Source organism: Polistes fuscatus, unplaced genomic scaffold, assembly GCF_010416935.1.
Source record: "Polistes fuscatus isolate 324 unplaced genomic scaffold, CU_Pfus_HIC Scaffold13, whole genome shotgun sequence".
Taxonomy (NCBI): domain Eukaryota; kingdom Metazoa; phylum Arthropoda; class Insecta; order Hymenoptera; family Vespidae; genus Polistes; species Polistes fuscatus.
This window is the reverse complement of record NW_025113031.1, coordinates 1,977,131-2,004,165: the sequence shown is the minus strand read 5'-3', so window position 1 is coordinate 2,004,165 and position 27,035 is coordinate 1,977,131. Positions and strand designations below refer to the sequence as shown.

General features: G+C 36.5%; 1 protein-coding gene across 4 annotated transcripts; it reads left to right on the top strand.

The window, feature by feature from the left end:
* Positions 1-1,239: 1,239 nt before the first annotated feature.
* Positions 1,240-25,441, top strand: LOC122513812. Of its 4 annotated transcripts, none has more exons than XM_043630288.1 (8): positions 1,240-1,831; positions 15,672-15,751; positions 21,617-21,861; positions 21,941-22,134; positions 22,676-22,798; positions 22,896-23,110; positions 23,219-23,593; positions 24,056-25,441. In XM_043630288.1, the coding sequence occupies exons 2-8, from the start codon at positions 15,710-15,712 to the stop codon at positions 24,656-24,658; spliced, it is 1,797 nt and encodes a 598-aa protein (XP_043486223.1). In that variant the 5' UTR covers positions 1,240-1,831; positions 15,672-15,709; the 3' UTR covers positions 24,659-25,441. The 4 variants fall into 4 exon arrangements, with proteins under 4 accessions (XP_043486223.1, XP_043486221.1, XP_043486222.1 ...); XM_043630286.1 differs by having other exon boundaries at positions 22,676-22,822; XM_043630287.1 differs by lacking the exons at positions 1,240-1,831; positions 15,672-15,751 and adding an exon at positions 18,974-19,033.
* The last annotated feature ends 1,594 nt before the right edge of the window (positions 25,442-27,035 follow it).

The window sequence follows — 27,035 nt, the reverse complement described above, 5'->3', positions numbered from 1 at the left end:
AAGAAAGGAAGGAAAAGAAAAAATTGGCAAATAAGTTGGAAAATGTTAGTGGCTGAGGTCTCTTCTTCGGTCAAAAGCGAAAAAGCTTAATTAAAGGGCCAGGTAGGACTGGTAGAGGTAGAGAAGACGGCGAATTGCAACGGGACGTCCGGCGCGATGCAACGGACAAGGAAAGGTGGGCCAAGGAAGAAGGGGGAAGAAGGAGGAGGAGGAGGAGGTAGACGCATTCCAGGAGGAGACCGCGAGCGGACTTTGAATCACGACGAAAAGTCTGGGCCGATTACTCGGGGCGTTCGATTTCCAAGGGATTCGGAGAATCCTGTCGAAGAAGGTTGGTTGGCCAGTGGCGGCAGCGCCGGTGGCGGTGACGGTGGCGATGGCGGTGGCGGCCAAGTTTTCGGTAAATGTGTCGAAGCCCGTTCGAAGTACTACGGCGAGTCCAGCAGTGTCGTTGGCCTCTCTCTTCGTTGCTGCTGGTGCTGCTGGTGCTGCTGATGTTGGTGCTTCGTTGCTAGCGGGCTGTTCGCCCTGCCGTCACCACCACCACCACCACCACCACCACCACCACCACCATCGCAACCACCGCCACTTACATCGTCCTCCTCCTTTTCTTCTTCTTCTTCTTTCTTCTCCTTCTCCTTTGAATTTGTCTCTTTCTATGCATCTCGTACCTTCTCATTCTCTCTCTCTTTCTATCTGCAGAGGACGGATGCGTATACGGTGACGGTAGTGGTTGCCGCCACTGGTTGCCGTAGCAGCGGCCGCCACTGGCTGCCTCCAACGGCACGGAGAATCCGAGGCTGCCGAAGCCTATCCCTGTCCCCTCCTGCCCAGAGAGAAGCCATCCTCTTATTCCCACTCCTCCTACGGAGCACCTGTCGTGCCAGGGAGTTCTGCGCGTTAGGGGCGCTCGCCGGAGGTAAGTAGACGGCAGGTTATCAGTCGACAGAACATCTTCGTCGCGAACGGAACGGAACGGAACCGTGAACCGGCGTGCTTGCGCATTCTAACGCGGTGAACTAGACCTAGACGTATACTGAACTATAATATCAAGAAAAACGAAAAAGTAGAAATAACTTTCTTAACGTTTTCCTGTTACAGCTGTATCGAATCTTTTTATTTAAAAAAAAAAAAAAAAAAAAAAAGAAGCTAAGAAAACATTAGGGTCTTATCGATTCTCGCGTTAACGGGATTAATTATATTAACTTTAACAAGTGTTTATATTCTTCCCCTTCTTCTTCTTCTTGTTATTATTAATATTTTAGTATTGGTATTCGGTATCGTTAGAAATATCGTTTTGAAATCGTCCGCGTTTAGGAATCGCATGCGCGAGAAAAAGAAAAGCGAAGTATAATAATCTCTCTGTGAGTTTGCGCGATGCTCGCGACCGCGCCAAGGTAAACGCCGACAAGGAGGTCACGGCACCGGTGAATTGTGTTAAGTGACGGATCCAAACTATCGTTAAGAGAAACTTAGAGAAGAGCGACTACGATTACGACTACGACTATATAACAATTATTACGAGGAACTTGGTCTGATTGAAAGTCTAGACGAGTGTTCGATAAAGTGTTAGATACCGAACTTATTAACCAGATAAATCATCTTTATTACGTTCCTCGCGTTCTAACTCACGAGAAGAGATCGAGAGTTTATACATTCGGATACCTGGAAATATCTGGAAAGAGGAATAAAGGAAAAGAAAGACAGACAGACAGACACGAGAAAGGACGAAAGCGATAAGGAGATAAAGGTGTCTGCCGGGATGCGGCACGAGGAACCGTTCGGTTCCAGCTAACACGTGGTGACGATCCACACACTCCAAGATCGCGAGGTAAATTCTTTCATCATTTCAATCGTCATCCTAATAGTAATATGATATCTTATTTAGAGTGTTATTATTCACCTAAAAGTTGGCATCAGAGTTTTCGATTAAACTCGATATATTTTTGTCTAATTTCTTTCTTTCATTATCTGGCTATCATAAACAAATGATTCCTCTATTAAGTATTAATAAATTGTAATTTGGCAGATACTCAATTTTTTAGCTATAATACACGCAATCAGGGTATCTTAATAATTAATATCATTAAAGTACAGGATTATATCAGTTTGAACGATTAATCGATAAATGTTGTATTGTTCTCATTAAGAATCTAGGACAATTTGAATGAGAAACCAATGAACCCGATAAAGTCATATATTTCTCGTTTAAACATTGCCGGACAATTTTAATGGTAACAATTATTAATCGATATAATCGTTCTCCGACTAATTAACTCTCTCATACAAGTGTAAAATTTGTAATCATCCGTTGGATAAAAATCTTTCCGGATTTATAGGCTACGTATATGCACGTATATGCACGTATATGCACGTATATGCACGTATATGCACGTATATCGAATTGAACGTGGCTATTCAAACGGATTTAACAAATATATATATATATGTGTATTTAGCAGATGTTTGTTCAACGTATCCGATATCGTTTAACGAATCAAAGTATCCATATAGTCCGTGGAATGCGAATACATATCCATATGTATACACATACATGTATACATACATAGGTGTCCTCATTTTCCACGGCTCGTTTACCTGAATTTTCACAATAAATCGATACCAACGTGTTAGAAAATTTAATATCCTTCAAAAGCAAACTCAATGAAACCTGATTATAATATTATTCCATTTAATCGATTGGATACTATTTAAAGTATCCAATATAATCTATAAACAAACAAAATATTATATTTAATCCGTCGTTAACTATTAATTACTTGTTGTCTCGCATATATTACACGTCATTTAAAAACATAAAACAAGAAAATATTTGTTTAATATGTGCACGATGCACGTACCCTATACTATGCTACTACGAACAAATAAAAAAAAAAGACAATTTAACGGATTACAGTTAATCAAAATGAAATTGAAAATACATATTTAATTATTATACTTTACTTAATATTAGGATGAAAACCAAAAATTCGTACAATCATTATGTTCTTTCAGATAATGCAATTTAATTGAGAAGTAACGAATAAAATTACATTATACACGAGTGAAATAATATTTAAAAAAAAAAAAAAGAAACGCACGGAACTTTTAAAATAAACCTTAATAATACTTGACTTAACAGTTAGAAAAGTCAAAAGAATATTTCTAAAGGATTCGAAAAATCGTGTGATCCTCGATTTTGGCGAATAGTTACTCGAGTTAACATAAGTTCTCATCGCCGAATGTCCGCTTGGCGATGTTAACGCGTGCGGATTGAGCGAAACCGCGGCGAGACATCCAAGCGGATAAGGTTCTCTTACGAGTAAATTCGAAAGTGGGGAGGGAATGTGGTCGGTCGGGAGGCAAGGAGGCCTCACCAAATTTTCGTGCCGCCGTGATCTCGGCGCAATGTGCCTGGGATCTCCACGTGCTTCGGGACCAACTCTTTCTCTCTGTCTCTCTCTCTCTCTCTCTTGCACTCATCTTCGATCTACCAATCCTCATCTTTCCTCCTCTCATCGACCTCCTCATTCCCTCTCGTACGAATAGAGGCCCCATTCCCGCGGGCCTTACAACAACCTCTTCTCTTCTCTTCTCTCTTCTTCTTCTTCTTCTTCTTCTTCTTCTTCTTCACCATTCTCTCTCTCTCTCTCTTTTTCTCTCTCTCGTTCTTTCTGTCTGTCCGTCTGTCTGTCTCTTTTACTCCAATGGTTTCTCTCCCTGGACGCTTCGGAACCAACTCGAGCACCCAACCGCTTCGCAAAGCCAACTGAGACGAGAAGTTAGCGAGCCCATTCCGGTTAGCGGGTTCGAGAAACGCTTGCTCTTTGCTCCCGTGTCGTGTGTCCGACGACAGTAGATCGATTCGTTTCTAAATAATGTAAGATTACACACGCATGCATGCACGCATACACATACACACACACACGCGCGTATCAGGTACTCTCGTGTGTTTAAACATTTAACGTTAAACGTTTTTTTTCTAAATTATAATATTTTTAAATCATTACTTCACGAATGAATATTAATCGATACGATCGAGTATTAGAATATAATAGTCCTTTTAACGACACTATCATTTAATTATCTTTAAAATCAATATGTATAAAAAATAATAATTACTCAGGATAGAAATGATTACATCGTGTTTGGGATTCCTAATGGTAATAAATGTCTATGTTCATTTTAAAATACTTTTATCAACATTGCCACGCGTTATTCGAATACTTTTAATTCGTTCTTTTTAAAAAAAAGAAAAAAAAGAAGAGAAAAAAAAACTAAGAGGTAATAAATGTCGATAATGATATTCCCGTGAAATGCGTTAGAGAAAGAGAAAAAAGAAAAGAAACAAAAATATGATAATTTATTCGATAATAATATTAGAAATCTTATTGACTGCGAAAATGACGAAGATTAGTTTATCTAACGTTACGATTAATATATTTGTTCAAAATTTGTAGAAGGGGGAGAGGGGGGGATTAAATTTCATATTTATTTATGACTCTATAATCGCGATTTATTAAGATTATTCGTCAAATTTAAATAATATGGATATTACGAAAATAAAAAAAATGTCGTTCGATTAATAATCGTTCGCGAAGAAAAATTGATCTACGGGGAACGCGATGAGAACGTGAAATCTATGTGAATTATCGTTAGAAAAAAGAATAGAATGATATATTTATTTTAAACGCGGACACATTTATAGTTATATTCTCGCTTTGATAGAAATCAATGGACATTTTTTGGCAGGACGAAAAGAATGTAATTTTTTTTTTTTTTTTGAAAATTTACATCGAAATAAGACGGGGGAAGGGGGAGGGGGGGAGGGGAACGTTCGTTTGTCGTCGTCGTCGTCGTCGTCTCACCCGCCGACGGATATCAGAAGAGAAGAAGAACGGAGAGGTAGAAGCGGGGGGGATAGAGGGGGGGGGCAGAAGGAGTACACTAACGGTTTTCGAACAGGTGTCATCTCCTTTTTCCGCGCTTCATGAAATATTCACCAGGCATACGATTACGTTAGTAGCTGCGCACTAATCCGTGTGCTTCGTCTTCTTCTTCTTCTTTTTCTTTTTCTTCTCTTCTTCTTTCTTCTTCTTCATCATTCGTTTCTTCGTGGTCGTGGTCGAAGGGCATTCAACCTCGGCAATGTGTGGTGCGTGTGTTGTCTCAATGTGAGATCACGCCCGACATAACTTTGCATTTGCTTTTTCTCTCTCTCTCACACACTCTCTTTCTTTCCTTCTTTCTATCTTTCTTTTTCTGACCCCCCTCCCCCCACCCCCCCGCTCCACTAATTTCTCTTCGAGAATTAACATTGGCACTTCGCGACTTCGCCTATTTGTCCAAAGCACACGCGAGAAATAAAAAATATTATATACTCTCCCATCATATTTCTTTCTTTCTCTTTCTTCCTTTTTTTTTTTTTTTTATCGTCTATGTATTATACAGGTATGCATGCATATTTGTTGCGCGTATACGTATCTTGTCAGTCCTCCTCGTGGGAAAATAACGATCGACTTTATTCTCTTACCACGTTTTTCCAACGATACACATACATATAATACTTACGTGTACCCCTACCCTAGCAGTCGCATGCTCTTTTGCGAATTCTAATTCCTCTCTTGCGCTTATGTAACTACGTTTTCGTCTTTCGGAATTACTCGGCACGAATTTTGCCGACGGCGACGTTCCTACCGGAATCGTGAAATACCTTGTTTTCTGACTCTTTCTTCTCTCTTCGCACAGATTTACGATTATTTTTTTTTTTCTTTTCTTTTCTTTTCTTTTCTTTTCTTATATTTTTCCCTTTTTAATATTTTCCTTTCATTCGTTAATAAAACATACGAATTGTTTTTTGATTGTACGCAACCAACGGGATATATCTTTAAATAAAAATATTCATTCGATTTACAATGAAATATTTTGTATTTAATATCAATGACAATTTTAGGGGGATCAATTGAAAATAGCCAACGATAAATTGCGATCGAAGATTTGATCGTAAAAAACTATCGATTTTGAATTTATAATATTATATTAAACGTTGCGTATAATAATAATTCAAATAATTTCAAAATAAATAAATATATATATATATTCTATAAAATAATAATAAATTTATGATTTAATAAATAATCAACGTTTGTGATTTTTAATACAAGAAATTTATTATTTTAACATATTTATATGGATAATAAATGTGAAAAATGTATAAGTAAGTCGTTAGATTCCGAGTAAAGGCTTCTATTCATTGGTGGCTACCGTGTATACTGTTGGAACGATCCATAATACTTTAATCAACGTATCGAAAGCCGAGATATATCTTTAAATAAAAATATTCATTCGATTTACAATGAAATATTTTGTATTTAATATTAATGACAATTTTAGGGGGATCAATTGAAAATAGCCAACGATAAGTTGCGATCGAAGATTTGATCGTAAAAAACTATCGATTTTGAATTAATAATATTATATTAAACGTTGCGTATAATAATAATTCAAATAATTTCAATATAAATAAATAAATATATATATATTCTATAAAATATTAATAAATTTATGATTTATAAATAATTGACATTTGTAATTTTTAATACAACAAATTTATTATCTTAACAAATTTATTTTAATAATAAATGTGAAAAAAATGTATAAGTAAGTCGTTAGATTCCGAGTAAAGGCTTCTATTCATTGATGGCTACCGCGTATACTGTTGAAACGGTCCATAATACTTTAATCAACGTATCGAAAGCCGAGATATATCTTTAAATAAAAATATTCATTCGATTTACAATGAAATATTTTGTATTTAATATTAATGACAATTTTAGGGGGATCGATTGAAAATAGCCAACGATAAATTGCGATCGAAGATTTGATCGTAAAACTATCGATTTTGAATTAATAATATTATATTAAACGTTACGTATAATAATAATTCAAATAATTTCAAAATAAATAAATAAATATATATATAAATTCTATAAAATAATTGACATTTGTAATTTTAATACAACAAATTTATTATCTTAACAAATTTATTTGAATAATAAATGTGAAAAATGTATAAGTAAGTCGTTAGATACCGAGTAAAGGCTTCTATTCATTCGTGGCTACCGCGTATACTGTTGAAACGGTCCATAATACTTTAATCAACGTATCGAAAGCCGAGAGATATACGAGGCGTGTTGTAATCGGAGCGGAGTTAGGCTCGTCGCGTGTTCCTGTGCGTCGATTATTGCCCGACGATTCGAGAACGCGTGCACCACGGACGCACGCAGGCACGCATGCACGCACGATAACCGGTATCGTCACAGATCCATGCCATTATCCATTATCCGCGCAGGTATTACGTTCATTTGACACGCTATCCGAGTATTCGAGGTGCGCATAACCGACAAAGTAACGCGATTCCGCGTCCCGATCTGGGACATAACGCGCTTGTGTATCCCCCATGCGTGGCTAATCCCACTTGATCTCATTAAACCGATGTTGGTTCAAAGATAGAGAGAAAGAGAGAGGTAAAATGAGAGAAAGAGAAGACCGATCAAAGAAATTCCCAATGATAACGTTCAAGCGTATTTTGTTTCGTTCGCGCGAAATTGTGATTTGAAATGAAACTTCGAATTAATATCTTCGCATTTCAAACGTTTATAAACATTTTTTAATATATAAACAGGAATATATTGATAAATTACTCCTATCCTATATTATATCTTATGTTTCTATACAGGTATATTAGAGAAATCCTTTGGTTTTATATTTTATTTGATTTTTCATCGTCAGTTGTATTTTATACGAGTTTGGCAATATGTATACAAATTTATAATCTTATTTTCTTTTAATTTATTATAATTTTCTTTACTATTTGTTTTTTCTCTTTTTCTTTTTTTTTTCTTTGGTAAATATCGTAACTTGAAAGAAAAAAAAAAAAGAAAAAAGGGATTGAATATAATTGTAAGTTTTATTTATACGAGTTAAGGAAGAATGGAAAAAACATTTGCATAATCGGTTTGAAAAAGGGAAGGTATAAAAAAGAAACGTTAGAAAGAGGTGTTTAACTCGTCGGAAGTTAACTTCCACCCTTTGGTAAAGTCGTTTCTTATATATATATATATATACCACGATTAAGCATTAATGCATTGCGCTTTGCATGCGCCGGATTCCAAGATTTTCCTACATCTTATTTCCTGTTACTTTACTTCAAGTAGGGATTTCTTTTTGCCAAGTGTTTCGTACTTAGGCGCACGCGCGCTATATAAACCAACAACCATTTCTACAACTTCTACGGGCCCATTAATTCTTAACGAACGAGTATAATAAGGATTTGAAAAAAGAGCAATTAAGGACCAACCGAGTTTAGACGAGAGCACGCAGCGTTACTGCCGTTCATTTAAGTCTATCTTTTTTCTTATCATTTCAAGTAGACTTTTTCTACCCTCCCATCCACCTCCTACCTCCCCCCCCCGCCCATTTAAGACGAGCCAACTCTTTTTTCAAGTTTTACGATCATCCTCTCTAATAAACTCCTTTAGTACACAAATGTTTAAACGTGTTTATATTATTCTTCTACTTCGATCTATCAACTTATATTCATTCTGCTTTCGTACGAATAAATGAAACGAATAAAAAATAAAAGTAGGTAAATCTATCGATCATTGCTACCAGTCACGTACCCGATGATCCCGACGAATGTTGCAATAAAACCGGAATGAGATTCTCGAAACTTTGTAACGGGGTGACCACGGTGCTAATTACGTCGACCATTCGTAGAGCGTGACTCGTTAACACAACCATTACCACCATACCTTTCAAACTTCCATTCACAATGTTACATCGTCAGTCATACGATCATCACTATAATACTATATACCTGTATATTTTTATCGTATATACGAGTACACGCATACACACACGCGTATATACACGTAAGTAGATACAAATCGTATCGAATTAACGTGAAATTGTATATGTGCGTGGTAATAGTGATTGAAAATCGTATCAATTGGCACGCGATAATTGTTCCTTCTTTTTTTTTTTTTTTCTTTTTAATTCTTCTTTGATTTCTCATAATCGTCGTGTCGCATCCCCGCTGACGATGCCAACCGACGACCGAGTTGCATTTAACCGTTAACGTTAACATAAGCGATCAGAAACGTGCGCAGTGAATGGATCGTAAAGTCAATTACGTGCACTCTTATACGGGTCGTGCGAACTCGTCGTGTCTCTTTCTTTCATTCTTTCTTTCTATCTCTCTCTCTCTCTCTTTCTCTTTTTCTTTTTCTTTTTTAACAACATGCTCTTCTCGTTTCGTTCTCGATATTCTTTACGATTCACCGAGTGATAAACTCGCGTGTTACTGTACTCGTATCTCGTACCAAGACACCAAATAGAGATGTAAAAATTCCATCGAGAGGAAGAGTTTAATAAAAGTCGATCGTTCGGTTCGGAAAGTTTCCGGAAGAATCGAAGAATTGCGAGCTATGTTCTTGCAGAGATATACATAGTACATTCCTCGGATGAAAGGGGAAACGAATGAATGCGAGTAGTTTGAAAAAAAAGAAAGAAAAAAAAGAAGCGAAAAAATTCTCGGGGCTAATTTAATATTCGTAAACAACGTTATAATATTCGTAACAACATTCGTAAACAATATAACATTGTAATATTCGTAAGAACATTCGTAAACAACGTTAATTAAATATACACGCGAAAACATTGGATGGATAGAATCGAAATTTATCCATTAATTATTTTTATTTCGTTTCGAAAAATAGATTACCTTTTCTGTTTTTTATCGTTTTACTTTCACTTACATTAAAAATTTGTGCATTCGTATTAATTATCATCGGAGACGCTTATAAAAAATTACGTACGAGAATTTTGGTCTTTTGCAAAAGTATAAACAAATCTGATGTCTTAAATATCCGATCGAGAATTTTCACGTCACTATCCGTCGATGATAAAATTATCAAAGTATATTTCTCGATTGGTTTTTATTTTCTCCGCGAGGGAAGCAGGAGATAAATTATTAAATTAATTAATTAAATGTAAATATGTAAAAAATCGATTAAATCGAAATACGCGTGAAAATATTAAAAGATCAATGTTACGTAAAGAAAGTTCGTATTATTTAATCGCGTTGATCTTACGTACATTTTCAAATTGAACATATATAAAAAAAAAGTAATAATAATAATAATCGTTGATAAAAAACTTGTTGGCAAGTATCAAAAGAACTTTTATCATCGATCGAAATTATTTAACGCGTCCCTTTGTTACTTTCATTCAATCTTTAGTTGATAAATTCGAGTAGATAGTAATAACGTTTTATCGAGTAACAATAACTATGGGGTTCTCGCTTGCTTATGCGTTCGGAGAAATCTATAAACTTTATCTTGACCGGCTGTCGAGCATTAAACGGCCAGGAAGAAGAAGAAGAAGAAGCTGGACTCTGTAACGCTATCTTGACCTGGTTCTCGTCATCGGCAACATTTCGTGTTAATTTCCCTCCCCCTTCTTCCCTCCTCCTCCCCCTCCTATCTCCTCTTTCTCTCTCCCTTTCTCTCTTTCCCCTATTTCTCTTTCTGTTTGCCAGTTATATCCGGTAACAATATCTCTCTCTCTCTCTCTCTTTTTATCTCTTTGAAAGTTGAAAGGACACGCAAAGAATTAAAGAGTTGGACCACCATCGTAAAAACGTCATCGAACGACGACTTAATCTCCGCACACACAGTTGGCCAAATTATTCTTTTAAAAAACATAAAAAAAATATAAAGAAAGAAAATAAAAAGAAAAGAAAAGAAAAGAAAAGAAAGCAACTTCTCACGCAACGCGTATAATAACCTTTATCCCATCCAATTTGTATCCTCGAGAAAGACATGTACACGCGCCACCGGTGGTGGTTGTGGACTTGTATATCCCCCTCCCCCCACCTCCTACTCCCCCCTCACTCCCACCCCTCGTGCTGCTAGCAGGTTACCTTTCGTAAAAAAAGATTTCAAACAGGTTCCTCATTTAATTTCACGAATGAATATGAAATTGACTATCCTTCGAATACCCCTCCCTCCTCATGCATCTCGTGCGAAGAAATGATTAGAATCTAAGATCAATCGTTCGATACATCTATCTCTCTCTCTCTCTCTCTCTCTCCTAACCGTTATAAGTCGACCATTAAATCGAATGATTCACGAGTTCCTAAAAGTATATGTAATGTTAGATATTTACCAATATATGTGTACGCGAATACGTTAGATAAAAATACGAATTTATAATATATCGTATTATAATTTCAAAGGTTTGCATCGATGATCCTTTAAAAAAGAAAAAAGAAAAAAAGCAATTATCATTACTATCATTCCAGTAAAAATCCAATGATCTCCGATACGCCGCTTATTTTAGATATAAATAAATAAGTAAAAAAATAAATAAATAAGAATGCGAATAGAAAAGTTGTTTTGTTAATGCGACGCACGTACCGGCAACGAGACAAATCGACGGGGCCCCGTATATGCGAGCTTTGCGTGTTCTCGTCGCGCGATTGACGGTGAGTGACATTGAGGTAGTTGGGATGAAGAAAAGAGGGATCCTAGGTTGGATACGTTGGTTGGTGTTGTCACATTAAAACGTCTTTCGAACGGTGAGAGCTGAAAAGGGGGAATATTATTATTTGCGTGGGATCTGTCTATCCCTCGCACACATTGATTTAAAGAATAAGAAGAAGAAGAAGAAGAAGATGATAGAGAAATAGAAAGAATAAGAAATAGAAATAATGGTGCATAGAGAAAAGGATAGAAAGAGAAAGAGAGAGAGAGAGAGATGGAATATCTGGCCGAGCGGTCTGCTTGAACGAGAACCACCGTTATGAAGACGCGTGCAATCCAACCGGCTCGCTCGAAACATTTCTGGAATGTATTGTACGCGTTCTGCCACTTCTGCGGCTTCGTTTCTACTCGCGTGTAATGAGAAAGAGAGAGAAGAGAAAGAGAGAGAGAGAGAGAGAAGGTAAAAGGAATATGGTAGTGGAAGTAAAAGAGGAAGAAGAAAATAACATAGGTAGAAACTTTTCCGTTGTACTTTTCTACTTGAATAAGATTCGATAAAATTTCTATATAACATTATAATATATTTAATACTATTCTATTCGCGACGATTATTTGTAACGTCTACGTTCCGCGTCAGATATTTATTATGGTAGTAGTAGGTACCTGTAGTTCTGTAGTGTGTAGGCTTAATCAGCGTTTTAACAACGTGTTGTCTGACGAATCTAAAACACACGAGGCAGGCAGGCAAGCAGGCAGGCAGGTAGGCAGGTAGGCAAGCAAGCAAGCAAGCAAGCAAGCAGGCACTCTGTCTACTCTCTGCTACTTGTCGCCCACGATTAATCCTTCCGCATGCGGGACCACCCGTTTCGAGTTCGACACGCTTTCGCCTAGGTCTAATGAGTCCTGGAATTCATTGCCATACCTCTATTTCTCTCTCTCTCTCTTTTTATCTCTTTTTATTTCTATTTATTATCTATCCATTCTCGTTAGAATATTTATTAACTCGGTACGAGAGGATAAATACATTTGTATCGAAACGAAATAGAATACTATTACACGGTATGTAGAGAGTGTATCTTTATCCTCGGTAATTTCTTCATTGACAGTTTTGATGGACGTTAAGATTACAGAGTGATTCTGAAAATAACATCCGTAGCTAAATGCATGCTATTGTCTTTGTAACATTACGACGTTAGACACGGACGTCTCGGTTCGATTTCACGCTACTTTCAGCAGCAACACAACCTTTCTCGATCGACCAACCAACGACGAGCATCGTTGCGCTCGAATAAACGTCCAATGAAAACTTTCATGAACGTTTAAAACGTTAATCATTATGTAATAAATAATCTGAGGAATTCATTTTTTCTTTCTTTGTTTCATTCGATATTATTATTATTATTATTATTATTATTATTCGACTTCTTTAACAATCTAATCATCGGTCTAGAATAATTACATTCAGATTAATGATATGTATATGGTATCGAGCTTGTTTCGAATTATTATTTTATCAATAAGTCCTGTGCTATAAATTCTTACAGGTATAAATAAACCCCATTATAATTAACGTCACCAAGCCTGTTCTCCTTCGTTTCGATCGTTCACGGTCCGTTGAAAACTATCGTAAAGTCGGAGAGAAACTGTACCGTTCAAACTCTGTGTTTTCTTTTTCTATTATATATATCTTTCTCTTTCTTCCTTTCAACTATGACTTCACGTAGTCGTTGTCCTCTCTCTCTCTCTCTCTCTCATTCTCTCATTCTCTCATTCTCTTCCTCTTCGTGTAGGAAGAGTTAACAACATCCTATCCTCCTTACTATCTTACATTTTCTGCTTCATCTCCCTTGGAAGAGAAGGAGACTTACGAAGTGTTCAGTCCGTTCTACTTGTTACTTTGTTCGAGTAAACAAAGTACCACGTGTACGTTTTACTCTACCTACAAGACGATACATAATACGACGTATATCTGTTTTTGTTTGCTTTGTAACGTTTTGGTTACTCTTGCACTATCGCGAACTAGCTTTGAATTTAAATTCAAGATTATAAATAGGTTTATTTTTATAAGAACCTTATATCATCCGATTGATTAAATATCATAGAATAATTAAATCTAAACTACGACGATCTCGATTCCTTTCCCTGTCGAAGTAAGTTATTGCGTTAGAATGAAATAACGTTTCATTGAAAATGATATAGAAAAAGGATCGATATCTCTTCTTACTCTCGCCATCGGATCACACACGGAAAGTCTTTGAGCTCTGTCAATGGGAACGATGAAGCAACGATGCGTTTAATCTGACAAAAACGTGCCGAACCTAACGAGCCTTGAACAGGCTTGAAATCGTATCGACTCTTCTATCCAAGAAGATATTTTCTTCTTGAAGATTCTAAACTTTTACCATCGTTTTTTATTTCCCCCCCCCCCCGCCCATTCATCGTTTCATTGATTATAAGAGACTTTGTTATGATTTGCAATAAAAATGATCGTCAATTTACTTTCGTATTGAGATATCTCTGTTTGTTTTGTTTTTTATGGGGGGGAGAGGTTTTTTTCTTCTTTTCTCTTAAACTATATTCTCTTTTACTATTTTAACATCGATGTTAGACAATTTATAGCTCGTAGAAAGAATATTTCTTTGGTAATAAAACACCGGTCATATCTTTTTCTCTCTCGTTCGCACGTTTCAATCATCATCATCATCATCGAGGATAATCGCGTTGCAATGAGTTTGTTCCGGGCAAGATAATCGCGTGCCAGAAACAAACGTATGACCCTTCCTCTCCAACTAATTTATTTTTATCTTTTATACGGAAATTAAATACCAAACACGTTTTGATATTTCTTTTTGACGCAATCACACGTTCGAAACGATAGAAAATTAGCCGATCTTTTTTTTTACGAGCAAGTCTTACCGTTAGAACGATCAGCTAATTCGTACGAAGCAAGCAAGCAACCCAAGCAGCAACCCAGCCAGCCAGCCAACCCAGCCAACCAGCAAGCAAGCAAGCAAGCAAGCAAATGTGTTGGCTCGCGACACTCGTAATTCCATTGTCTTTAGAAAAGAATAACTCGTATTTCCGGAAGAGTTATATTGTATGGTAATTCTCTTGAAGTTGAAATGGAAAGGTGGTAATATCAATAAACGCACGACGCGCATCGTCGATTTGTAATCGAGCTCTCGAAGAACATCATCTCCAAAGGCGTGGGAATGTTCAAGCAAATTCTTTTCATAATGTATTTTCATTTTCATACGGTAAGTTATAATATAACGTTCTTTCGTTTTTTTCGTTTTTTCGTTAGTTCGTTCGTTCGTTCGTTGATTCATTCGCCATTAATTTATGATTACATTCTTTCTAAGTAAAACAAAAACCCATTCCGGCCACTTTTCCTTCCTTCCGTTCTGAAATAATCATTCCAACGATATAATACGTACGTGTTCTAATTAAATAACTTCACGAATTAACTTTTCCGGATGTTTAAACGAATATGAATAAGATATACTCTAACTGTGTATACGTCATAACTTTCAGTTATGTATTATTCAATGGTGAAATTTCTGATTAAACAATGCATCATTAATGTTCGTTAAATAAATATTTAAAAATATGAATCGAAACCCCCAATCCCCCATCCAACCAGACCAGGAGAAATATATTTAAATTCGACGAATCATCGTTGAGAAATTTACGATCCCATATAATGTCGTTTATGTCTGTGTAAACGTCGGATAATATATATGTGTATCCTGATCGTAAATACACATATGTATGTATTAAAACCATAAGCATGATTTCTCTCGGCTGCGTCAATTTTGCGCTCCAAACCTCGTTGGGATTCGAACCGCGACCTGCCGGACGGTGTTCAGTTAATTTGCTCGCCAGACCATGCTGCTCGGATAAATTAAAATAGATCCGGCTAGGAAAGTGTTCCTTCAAGATCGTTGTCCCGGTCTTTTCTCGTTTCGTTTGGTCTCCTCTCGTCTCGTCTCGTCTCGTCTCGTTTCGTTTCGTTTCGTTTCGTTTGGTCTTACAATACGATCGATCAAAAGAAAAAAAACAAAAAAATAATAAATAAAATCATAAATAGGAATATCAACATTGATATATTTTTATCTCTTTTAGGGAAGCGTGTTTCATCGTGAGAGGCTGGGACCTCCAGGATGCCAGGGGTGTGGAAGTTGCTACGCATGCTGATCTATATGGTAAATTAAATCGTTCATTTACAGATCCTAAGTTAGATACTTAGTATCATAAATTTGAACAATCGTTGATAGACACATTTATTTATTTATTTATTTATTTTGATTTTATTTAACGCGAAATAAACCCATTAATATAGAACCTTATAAAAGGGGTCAGGTAAAAAATAGAAATAATTACAGATTATTTAAACAATGTTTGGTAGATGATATATAAACTGATTAAATATAATATCTTATTATAATGATCTTATTACGATGATTTACATTACTCGTGGTAACAAAATTAAATTCTCACATTTAACGCGAGATCATTTATCTTTCATCGTTATAATTATTAATTTTATTATTATCATAGTAATAATATATAACGAGATCGTCAATTGTATGAAATTATTTCTAACGTTTAGACAAAATCGTTAAAATAAAATACGAGAGATTATCACGGAGCATCACTTTCCTCCCATCTTACTTAAGATTATTATCTTGACTTATAAAAAAAAAGTTAAGTACGTCGATAGTATTATCAAGTATCGATCCCTGGTTGTACGATACATGTTTCGATAATACGGTACAAGACATCGCGGCTCGTTCGAACTTTGATCATTCACCGAACTTATCTAAGCTCTCTCTCTCTCTCTCTCTCTCTCTCCTTCTCTCCTTCTCTCTATCTGTCTCTACTCGAGGAGTTATATTAGAATCGAGTTAGACGTGGGAATCTTTATGGTAATCTTTATTCCTCATCTATCTTTCGTAGCGGTTTCTTTTGTCCATCAATTAGATCCTATGAAGGAATAGCAGCATTAGAAACGAGCAATTCCGATAATGGACTGTAGTCATTCTCTAGCGCGATCCTTTAATTAAAGAATAACGGTTTGAGAAATACGAGGTGGATTTTGTCGAATCTAATGATCCTCAAAAAAGTTAGCCTTGGTACCGGTTTAAAAGAACTATAATAAAAAAAGAAACGAAATCTATATATATATATATGTAATTTGGAGAAGATGAAAAGAATAAGTAAAAAGAAGAAGAAGAAGAAGAAGAAGAAGAACGGAACAGAAGGAAATAAAAAAAAAAAGGGAAGAAGAAAATAAGAGCTAGTCTCGAAAAAGCGATCAAAGAGAAACTCTCATGATAACTCGATGACAATGCGATGACGACGCAGGAATCGCAACAGCTTGCAAGCGGATATTGGTGTCTACTCTAAGTACCGTTAGGTGAACATCCAAAGATCCTACCTACCCCCACCATCACCACCACCATTACTACCACCAACATCGACATCGATATCGTCACCCTAAGATCGTCCCCGTCTACCAGCACCATCCATTTACATTATTCAAGAGCACTGCACCACTGCTAGCTGCTATCGACGGTGTCTGGACAGTGAGATCTCTTATTGCGCTTTCGCCTTTGAAAACGTGCCTGCACGTCACGGATTTCACGTTTCCTTCTTCTTCTTCTTCTTCTTCTTCTTCTTCCTCCTCCACCACCACCTCCACCTTCTTCTTCTATTTCTCTTTTATCCTCTCTTTCTTTCTTTCTATGTCTATTGCCTTAACTCGACTTCAGATATCTCAGGAATAGATCTCAACTTAGAACGGGGAATCTCGATGCCAGAGTGAACTCGATAAAAACGATTGACTGGACTGTATATTTGTATACGTGTTGCGTGCGTGAGTATGTCTGCTTCTGTAAACCTACGTGTCTGCCAGCTTGAGATCTAAAGCCGTTATCACGATAATCTGATTATTTTCAATAGATATTATACATCGAAAATCGATTCCCGTGTCGACAATTAGTTTGTTATTAGTTTTCTAATATCTTCTTCTTTCTTTTTTATTTTATTTCTTTTTTTATTTTTATATAATAGAAAACAACGAACACACACGCCACCTGTGAGTGGGTGTGACTTGGCGAATCGAACGCGCGAATAAAAACCGGATACGCTTGTTCTCTTTGACTCGTTCGGAGGATATTTCACAGTTAAATATACAAAGAAATAAAGAAAACAAAAGCAGAAAAGCACAAATAAAAAAAAATAAAAACAAAAGGGTTAAAAGAGAGAGAGATAGAATGAACGAAAGGGTTGCTGATCGAGTTTGGTAGGTGAGTCAGTAAAGAGAAACTATTTCCGCGTGTCAGACGTGAACACAATCGAGTGGGCAGTTACGGGCATTAGTATTCGAAAAGCCGGGGGAAATATATCCAGAATGAGCAGCTAGCTAGCTGACTAGCTGGCTAGCTGGCTAGCTAGCTGGCTACCAGCATGCTTGGCTCAGTCGAATAACTCGGAATACTGATACATTCGTGGTTTTAACGAACTGCCGTTGAGGAATCGTAAAGCTTACCCCTATAGAAGAAGAAACGTTTCCGCTTTTAAAGTGTGTACATGATAAATATCATTTTCATGTACTTATATTACATAAAGAAATTTTATAATATAACCATAAATTATTTCTTATCCGTTGTCGTATCAATGAAATCGTTCGAAAACGTTTGAACGACTGTAAACGTATTCCATAATCCGATCTTTAAACTCACTTTTTGTTAAAAAGGCCACAACATTTCGGACAACAAAGTAGCCCTACGTTGCATGGAAAAAATTTGATTGCTATTCAAATGAAACAAAATTGATATTATATTTTTATTAATAATGATGTAATAAACATAGGAAATTAAAAAACAAGAGTAATAATAGTTTAATTACATTCTTGTAACATTTGTCGAAGATACTATCAACTGTTTTACGTAAATAAGACGAAAATATAGAACCCCTATTTACGTGCAACTATCGCAATAATTAAAAATGTTCCACCGTTGCATTACAGCGGTGGGACACTTTTAATCCCACCGTACCCTACCTCACCCAAAGAGTTGAGAAAGAGAGTAAAAGAGAGGTGGGGGGGAAGGAAGGAAGGATTGTAAGATGATCCTGAAACGATCTTCTCTCGACGAGTTAGCAAAAGATTCAGGTTTCTGATATAGAAAGAGATAAACGACGAGCACGAGCTAACTGATAGCTAACGTATGGTGGTGATGTTGATGGTGGTGGTGGTGGTGGTGGTGGTGGTGGTGGTGGTGGTAGACGGTCCGCCAGGTGCGTAATCATTTCTAATGAAACGTTGTCATTTAACAGTGCGATTGTAAGAGCTCAGAAACTTGTTTTCACTTGTGCGAAAAACAGCGACCGTTAATGCAGCGGTAAAGACGCCTCTCCCGTTACAGCATTGCGCGAGCATGGAATACATGGGGAACACCTTCCATCGTTTCAGCCTCGTTTACGTACGTGTCGCGGATTCTCTCTCTCTCTGTCTCTCTCTCTTAATCCCCATATCTCTCTTTCTTTCTTTATTTATCTTTATTGAGCTAACCACGTTCAAAGTAATACGACAGGATAGACTTACATGCACATACGACACAACGGAACGGAACGGAACGTCATTTCTAGAAACGTTCAGATGAGAGACGGACACGCCTAATCTCTCGTGACCTACCTCGTAATCTTCTACCTAGTCGTGATCTTCTCTCTTTCTTCCTTCCTTTCTTTCTTTCTCTCACATATGTGTGTATGTGTATGTGTGTGTGTTTCCAGTCACGATGGCCTTCGACATAAGACGACCGGATTTTCATCTCTCTTCAAGTTGTTCCGTATATAACTAACTGCTACTCGTAAAGGTTTCATTAATAATATTTGAAAAATCTTGAACAAATTTAATATCTGTATAATATCTCTTAACGTGACGAATTGAAAGTAATCGAATATTTTATATAGTATAATACGAAAAGAAAAACACTGGAATTTATTCATTTCATACTCGATTTCGATTTAATTATAATTAATAAATAAGTATAATTATATATATACACACTCGATACACTTATATATGTTTTTGATAAAAGTGCGCACGATAAAACGCTTAATAATAATATATTGGATCTCGAATATGTCCTTAATTATAACTATTATTTGTTATTATAATAAAAGATAGAAAGTTAGATCGGAAATGGAAGATTCTATGATGCAACAGAACTCTCGTTGCGATCCATCAATCGAGATGATTATTACGCTACTCGTGCACAGTCATTATCTTCGCTTGGTAGCAAAATGTATTGGATGTTGCTGCGTATGATCATAATATTTCTTCGATCGAGCATGAAGAGTATTTCGCATAAATCAATGATTCCAGTTTTCCCTATCTATTTTTCATGTTCTCTCTCTCTCTCTCTCTATCTCTATGTTTTCCTTTTTCTTCTTTTTATGATAGCAAAACATGGTAGATAGGGGTGGGGGGCAGAGGTGGGGGGGTGTAAGTAACGTTTAAATGCTTTTTTATGATGCACGACTAGATCCTATTTCATCGGAGTTTAAGTATACGCGAAAGAACTGTGAATTATCTGTAATTATACGATCACTCACTCCCCTAGTGCTATTTCATTATCGATAATCATGTGAAAAGCGTGTAATTATTTCGCTGCTGACGTAGAACGTGTCTCTTGTGATCCTTACTTGTCTGTCCATTTACGTATATAACACGACAGATTTTCTATAATCAATCAATTAAAACGTTTATTATGAGAGCTTCGGTCTTCGTTATCGCTTAGAATAAATCATTTATATGAGATAAGCAAACAAACTACTCGACGCAATCCTTTTTTTCTTTTTCTTTTCTTTTTTTTTTTATTTAAAGAACTGTTATCTCCTCCGGCACGTTCGTTGATTACAAATATTTGCTAAACAGACACGACGAAAATTTAATTATGCATTCCTCGTAAACCTCCTTCTCTTACGCGATTGTTTAATTTCTTAATTTAGAAATGAAAAGAGAGAGAATTTTGAAAAAAGAAAAAAGAAAAAAAAGGTAAAAAAACGACGAGGAAAGATTTTCTCGAGAAAATAACGCGCCGGAGAATTTCATAGAAATTTTTCGAAATAAACGAAATAACAACGCAATACATACGCCGTTTCAGCAATGCAGAAAATTATAGTTGGCGAGGAATAGGAAGAAAACGATGTTACTTTTGACCTAAGCTCTTCAAAGACAAGTACCCTACACCCATTCAACATTGTCGTGTGAGATAGTAGTATTCACGTGAGATTTCAAAGAGAGGGTCTTTTTTTTTCTTTTTTCTTTTTTTTTCCTTTTTTTCTTCTAGTAAGAACCATAATTTTCTCTAACCTCGATCGGAGAGGTCGTAGCCGTTTCGTACCCGTGTGTAAGAAGAAATTTTCTGAAATAACAGAAAACGTCGGTTAGATCACGTTCCAATGAAATAATAGGATCTCCTTTACTCCCCGTTTTTCATTTCTTTTTTACATTTCTTTCTTTTTCTTTTTTCTTTTCTTGTTTTCTTTTTCTTTTTCTTTTTTTTCGATCTCTTTTCCATACACCCATATCATAAATACGAAAGAAGGAGGAAGATTTTTATATCCCGGCAATAGGAAAAGGGAGACATTTTCTTGAAAACGTGATTCGATTCCAGCCACGTTCGTACGAAGAAATCCTCGTAACTTGGAAATCCTTTTTAACATTACTCCAGGCAAATAATATCTCGCGAATAAATTTCTATTTCAAAGAAAACTTATCTAAGTTTTATGTTACTACGTTAAAGACGTGGATCAACATGATCGTAACTCAGTTAGTTACTTCTGTTCAGAATTCCAAGAATATGTGTTTCTTTCTTTTTCTTCTTCTTCTTCTTTTTTTTCTCTTTCTTTTCGTACACACGCGGGTACGGTTTTATTTATCCTTCTTCTCCAACTTATAATTGGAAAGGTAAAGATATTATAGGTAGGTATATTAAAAAAAAAAAATAAAAAAAAGAAAAAAAAAAAAGTTGAAGAAAGTTTATTCTTTGGATTCTTAGATGGTTGGCTTGAAGAACGTTGGTAGCAACGGGGACATCTGGCCGCTGGAAAGGCCAGAGGGCATGCCAGCCATCCAATCCCTCGAAGTGATGTGCGGAAAAGATCACATGGACGTTCATCTCTCGTTTTCGCAACCTTTTGAAGGAATAGTATCGTCCAAGGGCCAGCATGCCGATCCACGATGCGTTTACGTTCCACCGTCGACAGGACAAACCTTTTTTTCGTTTCGGATAGCATATGCCAGGTGAGATCAACGAAACAATATTACAATCAATTAAGAATAATCTAATCGTTAGAGAATTTGAATATCTGCTGTTTTACAGATGTGGTACAAAACCAGACATGCACGGCCAGTTCTACGAGAACACCGTTGTCGTTCAATACGATAAAGATTTGCTCGAAGTTTGGGACGAAGCCAAACGATTGCGATGCGAATGGTTCAACGATTACGAAAAAACTGCATCTAAACCGCCAATGGTGATAGCCGATCTCGATGTTATACAATTAGATTTTCGAGGTAAATGTTGACACGGTTTAACCATTAATCATACTTTTTCTTATCCTCTTTTTCTACACGATTAAATTCTATACAAAGTTATTGACAATGATATCACGTGGCTAAATACAGCGGGCAGATACAACAACACCGGGGGTACCGTGATCTTCGTGGTAGAAAGAGTTTAATGCGCGAAATCATCCCGCTATACTCTTCTACACGGGGACTCGTGTATCCGCGGTTGACCACAGGTGTGGAACCGCAGGATTGCTACTTAATTTTAGCTTTCGTAACGCGAATGCATGCGTCTTCGCGTAGGAGAGCAGTGAATCCTCTCGGCAAGAGAATTTTAAACTTGTGTTTGTACGAACATCCACGAACGAATATTTGCGTGTTCATTAACTGTGTAAAAAAAAAAAAAAGAAATGCAAAGGATTTCGTTTGCGAGAGAAATAAATCGTTATTTTCTTGTTGTTCGATCTCGCAAAGGGTTTTACGATCGTGTTAAAGTCTCGACAAAAAAAACGGTATATAGAGATTGAAACGATTTGATATTCAAAAGGGGACAACGTTGACTGTTGGATGGAAATACAACATGGAAAGGGACCGTGGGCTCCACCGGTGTCTGGCATCGTTCCTCTTGGCTCGACTCTCACGCTGGTCGTCGCAATAAACGATTACCGAGGTAACGAGCGACAGAACTCCCAAGGTACACGAGACTCCTCGCACACCTAAGACACGAACTTACTCTAACATAATTCTCGTTATTAAACTGGGCGCAGGTGAGTTCGACATGCGAGTTAAATCGTGCGTAGCTTCGGACGGCGGGGGTCACACGATACAGCTAAGCGACGAGTTCGGATGCGTTCTCAGGCCTAAGATGATAAGCCGTTTTCTCAAGGCTAGAGGATCGGACGATCGTGCTACCGTAATAACATACGCGTTCTTCCATGCTTTCAAATTTCCCGACGCTCTTAGCGTTCACATCAAATGCAAGGTGAGACGAAATAGTGTTTCGATTAATCGATCGAACGATAATTATTCGTTCGTTTCACGATGAACATTTCATTTCATTTCATTTCATTTCATTGTTTTGTCCGTCAAGGTGGAGATCTGTCGGCACGGTTGTCTCGACCACTGTCAGCTCAGCGGTTCGGTCGGCCATTATATTCAAGAACGCAAGGATCAAATCCTTCAGCAATATCACCAAACCACAGGAACGCCCATCATTCATAACGACGATAATAATAGTGCGGAGAAAAATGACGGAGGCGTAAACGACGAGCAAAACGACGGTTCTCTTTACGACGACATCATTCAGAACGGCGACGAGATGACTTCGATAGGCGGACAATTTCTGGGTATCGAGAAGTCAGTTGTTAAGGCACAGCCGCAAACTAACAATCGACTACCAGCACCCGTGATAGAACCGCAAAACGAGGACGACGTACATCCGGACGATCTTTCGCGGCCGTACTTGGTAATTATGATTTATATATTATAACGATTTAGAAATTCAATCTAAAATTCCTCCTATCGTATCATTCAACACCACTCCTAATAAGTATTATTTCAATCTATTCGCATTGTAATTGAATCACTCTAATTGTCGGTTGCATCCAATTATCAGCCGTATTATATTTCCACCTCGTTTCGAGTTCCCAAGCTATGTTAGTAGGCTCGCTTTAGCCAGATCAAAGATCTAATTAATTAACGATACTCTCTACTTTTCTCATTGACATAATGATCTCTTTAATCACAAGGGGGGAGAGGGAGGGAGTTTATATATAATCGAATAATTCTCGCGAAATAAATAGGTTTATTTAAATAAATGAAATCTCTCCTCTCTCCAATTAACTCAGCGTTAATAATGTAACGTATTATAAATGAACGAGATAAAGACCATTTGATTCCCAGTGAATTATTCGTTATCTTATTCCAGGAACCTCCAAGAGTGACGAGATACGAGAGCGACCGGGAACAATTTCCTCACGGACCGCGTAACTTAGAAGAGGACGGTGATTCGAGGCCAGTGACACCGTTGTCTTCGGCCAACGTGAGGCGAAAGAGATCGGTCGTGGTGTCGGACAGAAAGGTACGAAGCGCGGACGTCGGTGTGAGTGGAATCTACGAGGTAATCTCGGAAGCTGACCTGGCCTTCAGTCCGGACACCCACGCCGAAGCGGTTACGGTCTTTCAAGGAAGAATACGGGAGGAGGTCGTATATGGTATTTGTTTGCCGATGCCAGGCTTCAGTGCTCTGTTCGTAGTGGTAGCCCTTTCAGCCGTAGTCTCGGCACTGGTTGCCGGTGCTATGTTGCATCGATTGCAAGCCCAACGCGAAGCGGTCGTTGGCGGTAGCAGAAAAAATCGAGCAACGGCGGTCGGACCCACGACCAACGGTTGGTTGCTTTATGGTCTGCTTCGCGTACGTTGCACGACGAGACCACCACCACCCCCACCGCCGCCACCCTCATCCGCGCAATTGCAAAAACAAACTAACGAAATAGTCTCCAGAGAGACACCTTCGGTTGAAAGAGGCTGATGATATGTTATGAACCTGTGTACACGACTCCCGCGACTCGACGATTCATTTCATCGGACAGCTTATCCAAGCAGTGATAATATGCTCTCCGAGAGACTATGTGCAATAATACGCTGTACAAAGTAAAACGTAAGGATGCGTAGGATCAAGCCCGATTAATCAATCTCTCCGAGTCGTATTTAGTCGAGAGTTAGTAATCTTTTTTTATTCATTCTCTTCCTTTCTATCTTTATTCTACCTTTCGTTAGTTCTTTCTCTTTCTCTTCTATTCTCTTCATTCTATTCAAAGGACATCGTCGAGAGATTTCGTCGTTCGTATTCACGAGAGACAGTGGTCTTCGATCGTTTCAACTACATTTCTCGAGCCATTAATGCCAATCTTTATTGTCTCTTTCTTTCTCTCTTTCTCTCTCTTTCTCTCTCTCTCTCGAAGCTCAGGATATCGTGAAACCTTTAAGGATAATAGCGATACGTGTCTGGAAAGATACATGTTCACCTTCATTGCCGATGCACGTTCGGAACAAAAATCGTCTTTCTTCTTCCATTTGAAATCATCGAAACTGTTTGACGAGTTCTATTTGACTATCATTTTATTTTAAGTTAATCAAACGATCCTCCATATCACAACGATGAAGTTGAGATTTCTTTTCTTTTTTTTTTTCTTCTTCTTAGTAAGGAAAGGTGAACGAAATTGATCATTTCTAGGTGTCATGATAATGATGATGATGATGATGATGATGAAGTTCGTAAATGTATGTATAATCTAAATTGTAAGATCAAATGACACACGTACTTAGTTAGATTTTGAAAAACTAGAAATGAGATCGTTGTCATTTAACCAGACGCCATCGAACGAGAAGAGACAAATATTTCATTTTTTTTATTTTGTCTTTTGTATGTGTGTGTGTGTGTGTGTATGTGTTTTTTTTTTCTCTCTCTTCATATCGTAACGCATCGTCTTCTCTCATTTCTATAACGAAAGACGTTAATACATATTTTTTGTTCTTCTTTAGATGATAATTTGTATACTCGTTGTAAAAGTTCATTAGCCTTATTTATGGCGTTCGCGTCTCGTCGTTTCTTTTTTTTTTTTATTTTTTTAATATTTTAATATCGAATCTTATATTATTTTATTTATCCCAAAAAAAAAAAAAAAAGAATGAAGAAGAATAAAACAAGAGAAGACAAAATGGAGAGAAGCGCCGCGAATGCCCCACAACAACACGTATTAATTGTTAAGAATCAAACTTTAAGTTTATATATATATATAAATAATAATAAATATACGTGTGCGTAGACGTGTAAAAAAAAAATTATTTTCTCTCTTTGTACGTTTAGAAATTTAAGAAGATAAATATTAATTTAATTGTACGAACAATTCTTCCAATCGTTCTCGATGATTTTTATTAAATCATATATTTTGTTTTTTATTCCCTTTTTTTTTTATAAATATAAATTTTTCTTTGTATAGCGTTAAATACAAAACAAAACAAAAAAAAAAACAAAAAAACAAAAAAACAAAAGTATTCGAGTTAAAATTAATTCATAATGATTTGATTCGATAATATATTTCCCGAGGTTGTGTTTTTACTATTTAAACAATATGCATTAAACAACTTAAGACAATAAATATATTTACAGAATCTTGGACGATTACTGCAATCTCCGATGATTATTCATCCCACAAATAAATATTTAAAAAAATAAAAAATAAATAAAATACAATAAAAAAGGAGAGAAAAAATCCTTTTCTATAAAAAAAAAAGAAAAAAAAAAAAAAAAAATATAAAAAAGAAAAAACAAAAAAAAAACAAAAGCACGAACTGTCTCTCCTAGCGGATAGAATATTATTATATAAAGAAAAAATATACATTTTTGTAAATAAAAAATAAATTTATTATAAACATACGCGTATAAAAAAATATAGACATTGCCTTTCAAATTGGACACGTTCATCCAATGATCAAAGGTACGTTTAAATAAACTTATTTCTACGTTCTCTTATATGATAATAATAATAATTCGCTCGCGTCTCTGAGTTAATTATTAAAAAAACTATCGTCTAAATTATCTTAATCTACTATCGGATATTCTCTACGGCAACAATTTTGGAAAAACATTTTTTAAAAGATATTTGATTATTTTTTTTATATCAATTGAACGTAAAAAAAATTAATTTATAAATATAATGATCGATATACTATAGTATTATTATTATTACTTAATTACACGACTAAAAAGACGCAGAAAAAGATGTGGTATAATAAATAAATAAATAATAAAATAATAATTTAAAACAACGTCGAGATGTGAAAAATCTTGTATAAACGCGAGAAAAATCTTTCAACTAAACCTTACTTTTACATTTTATTTTCTC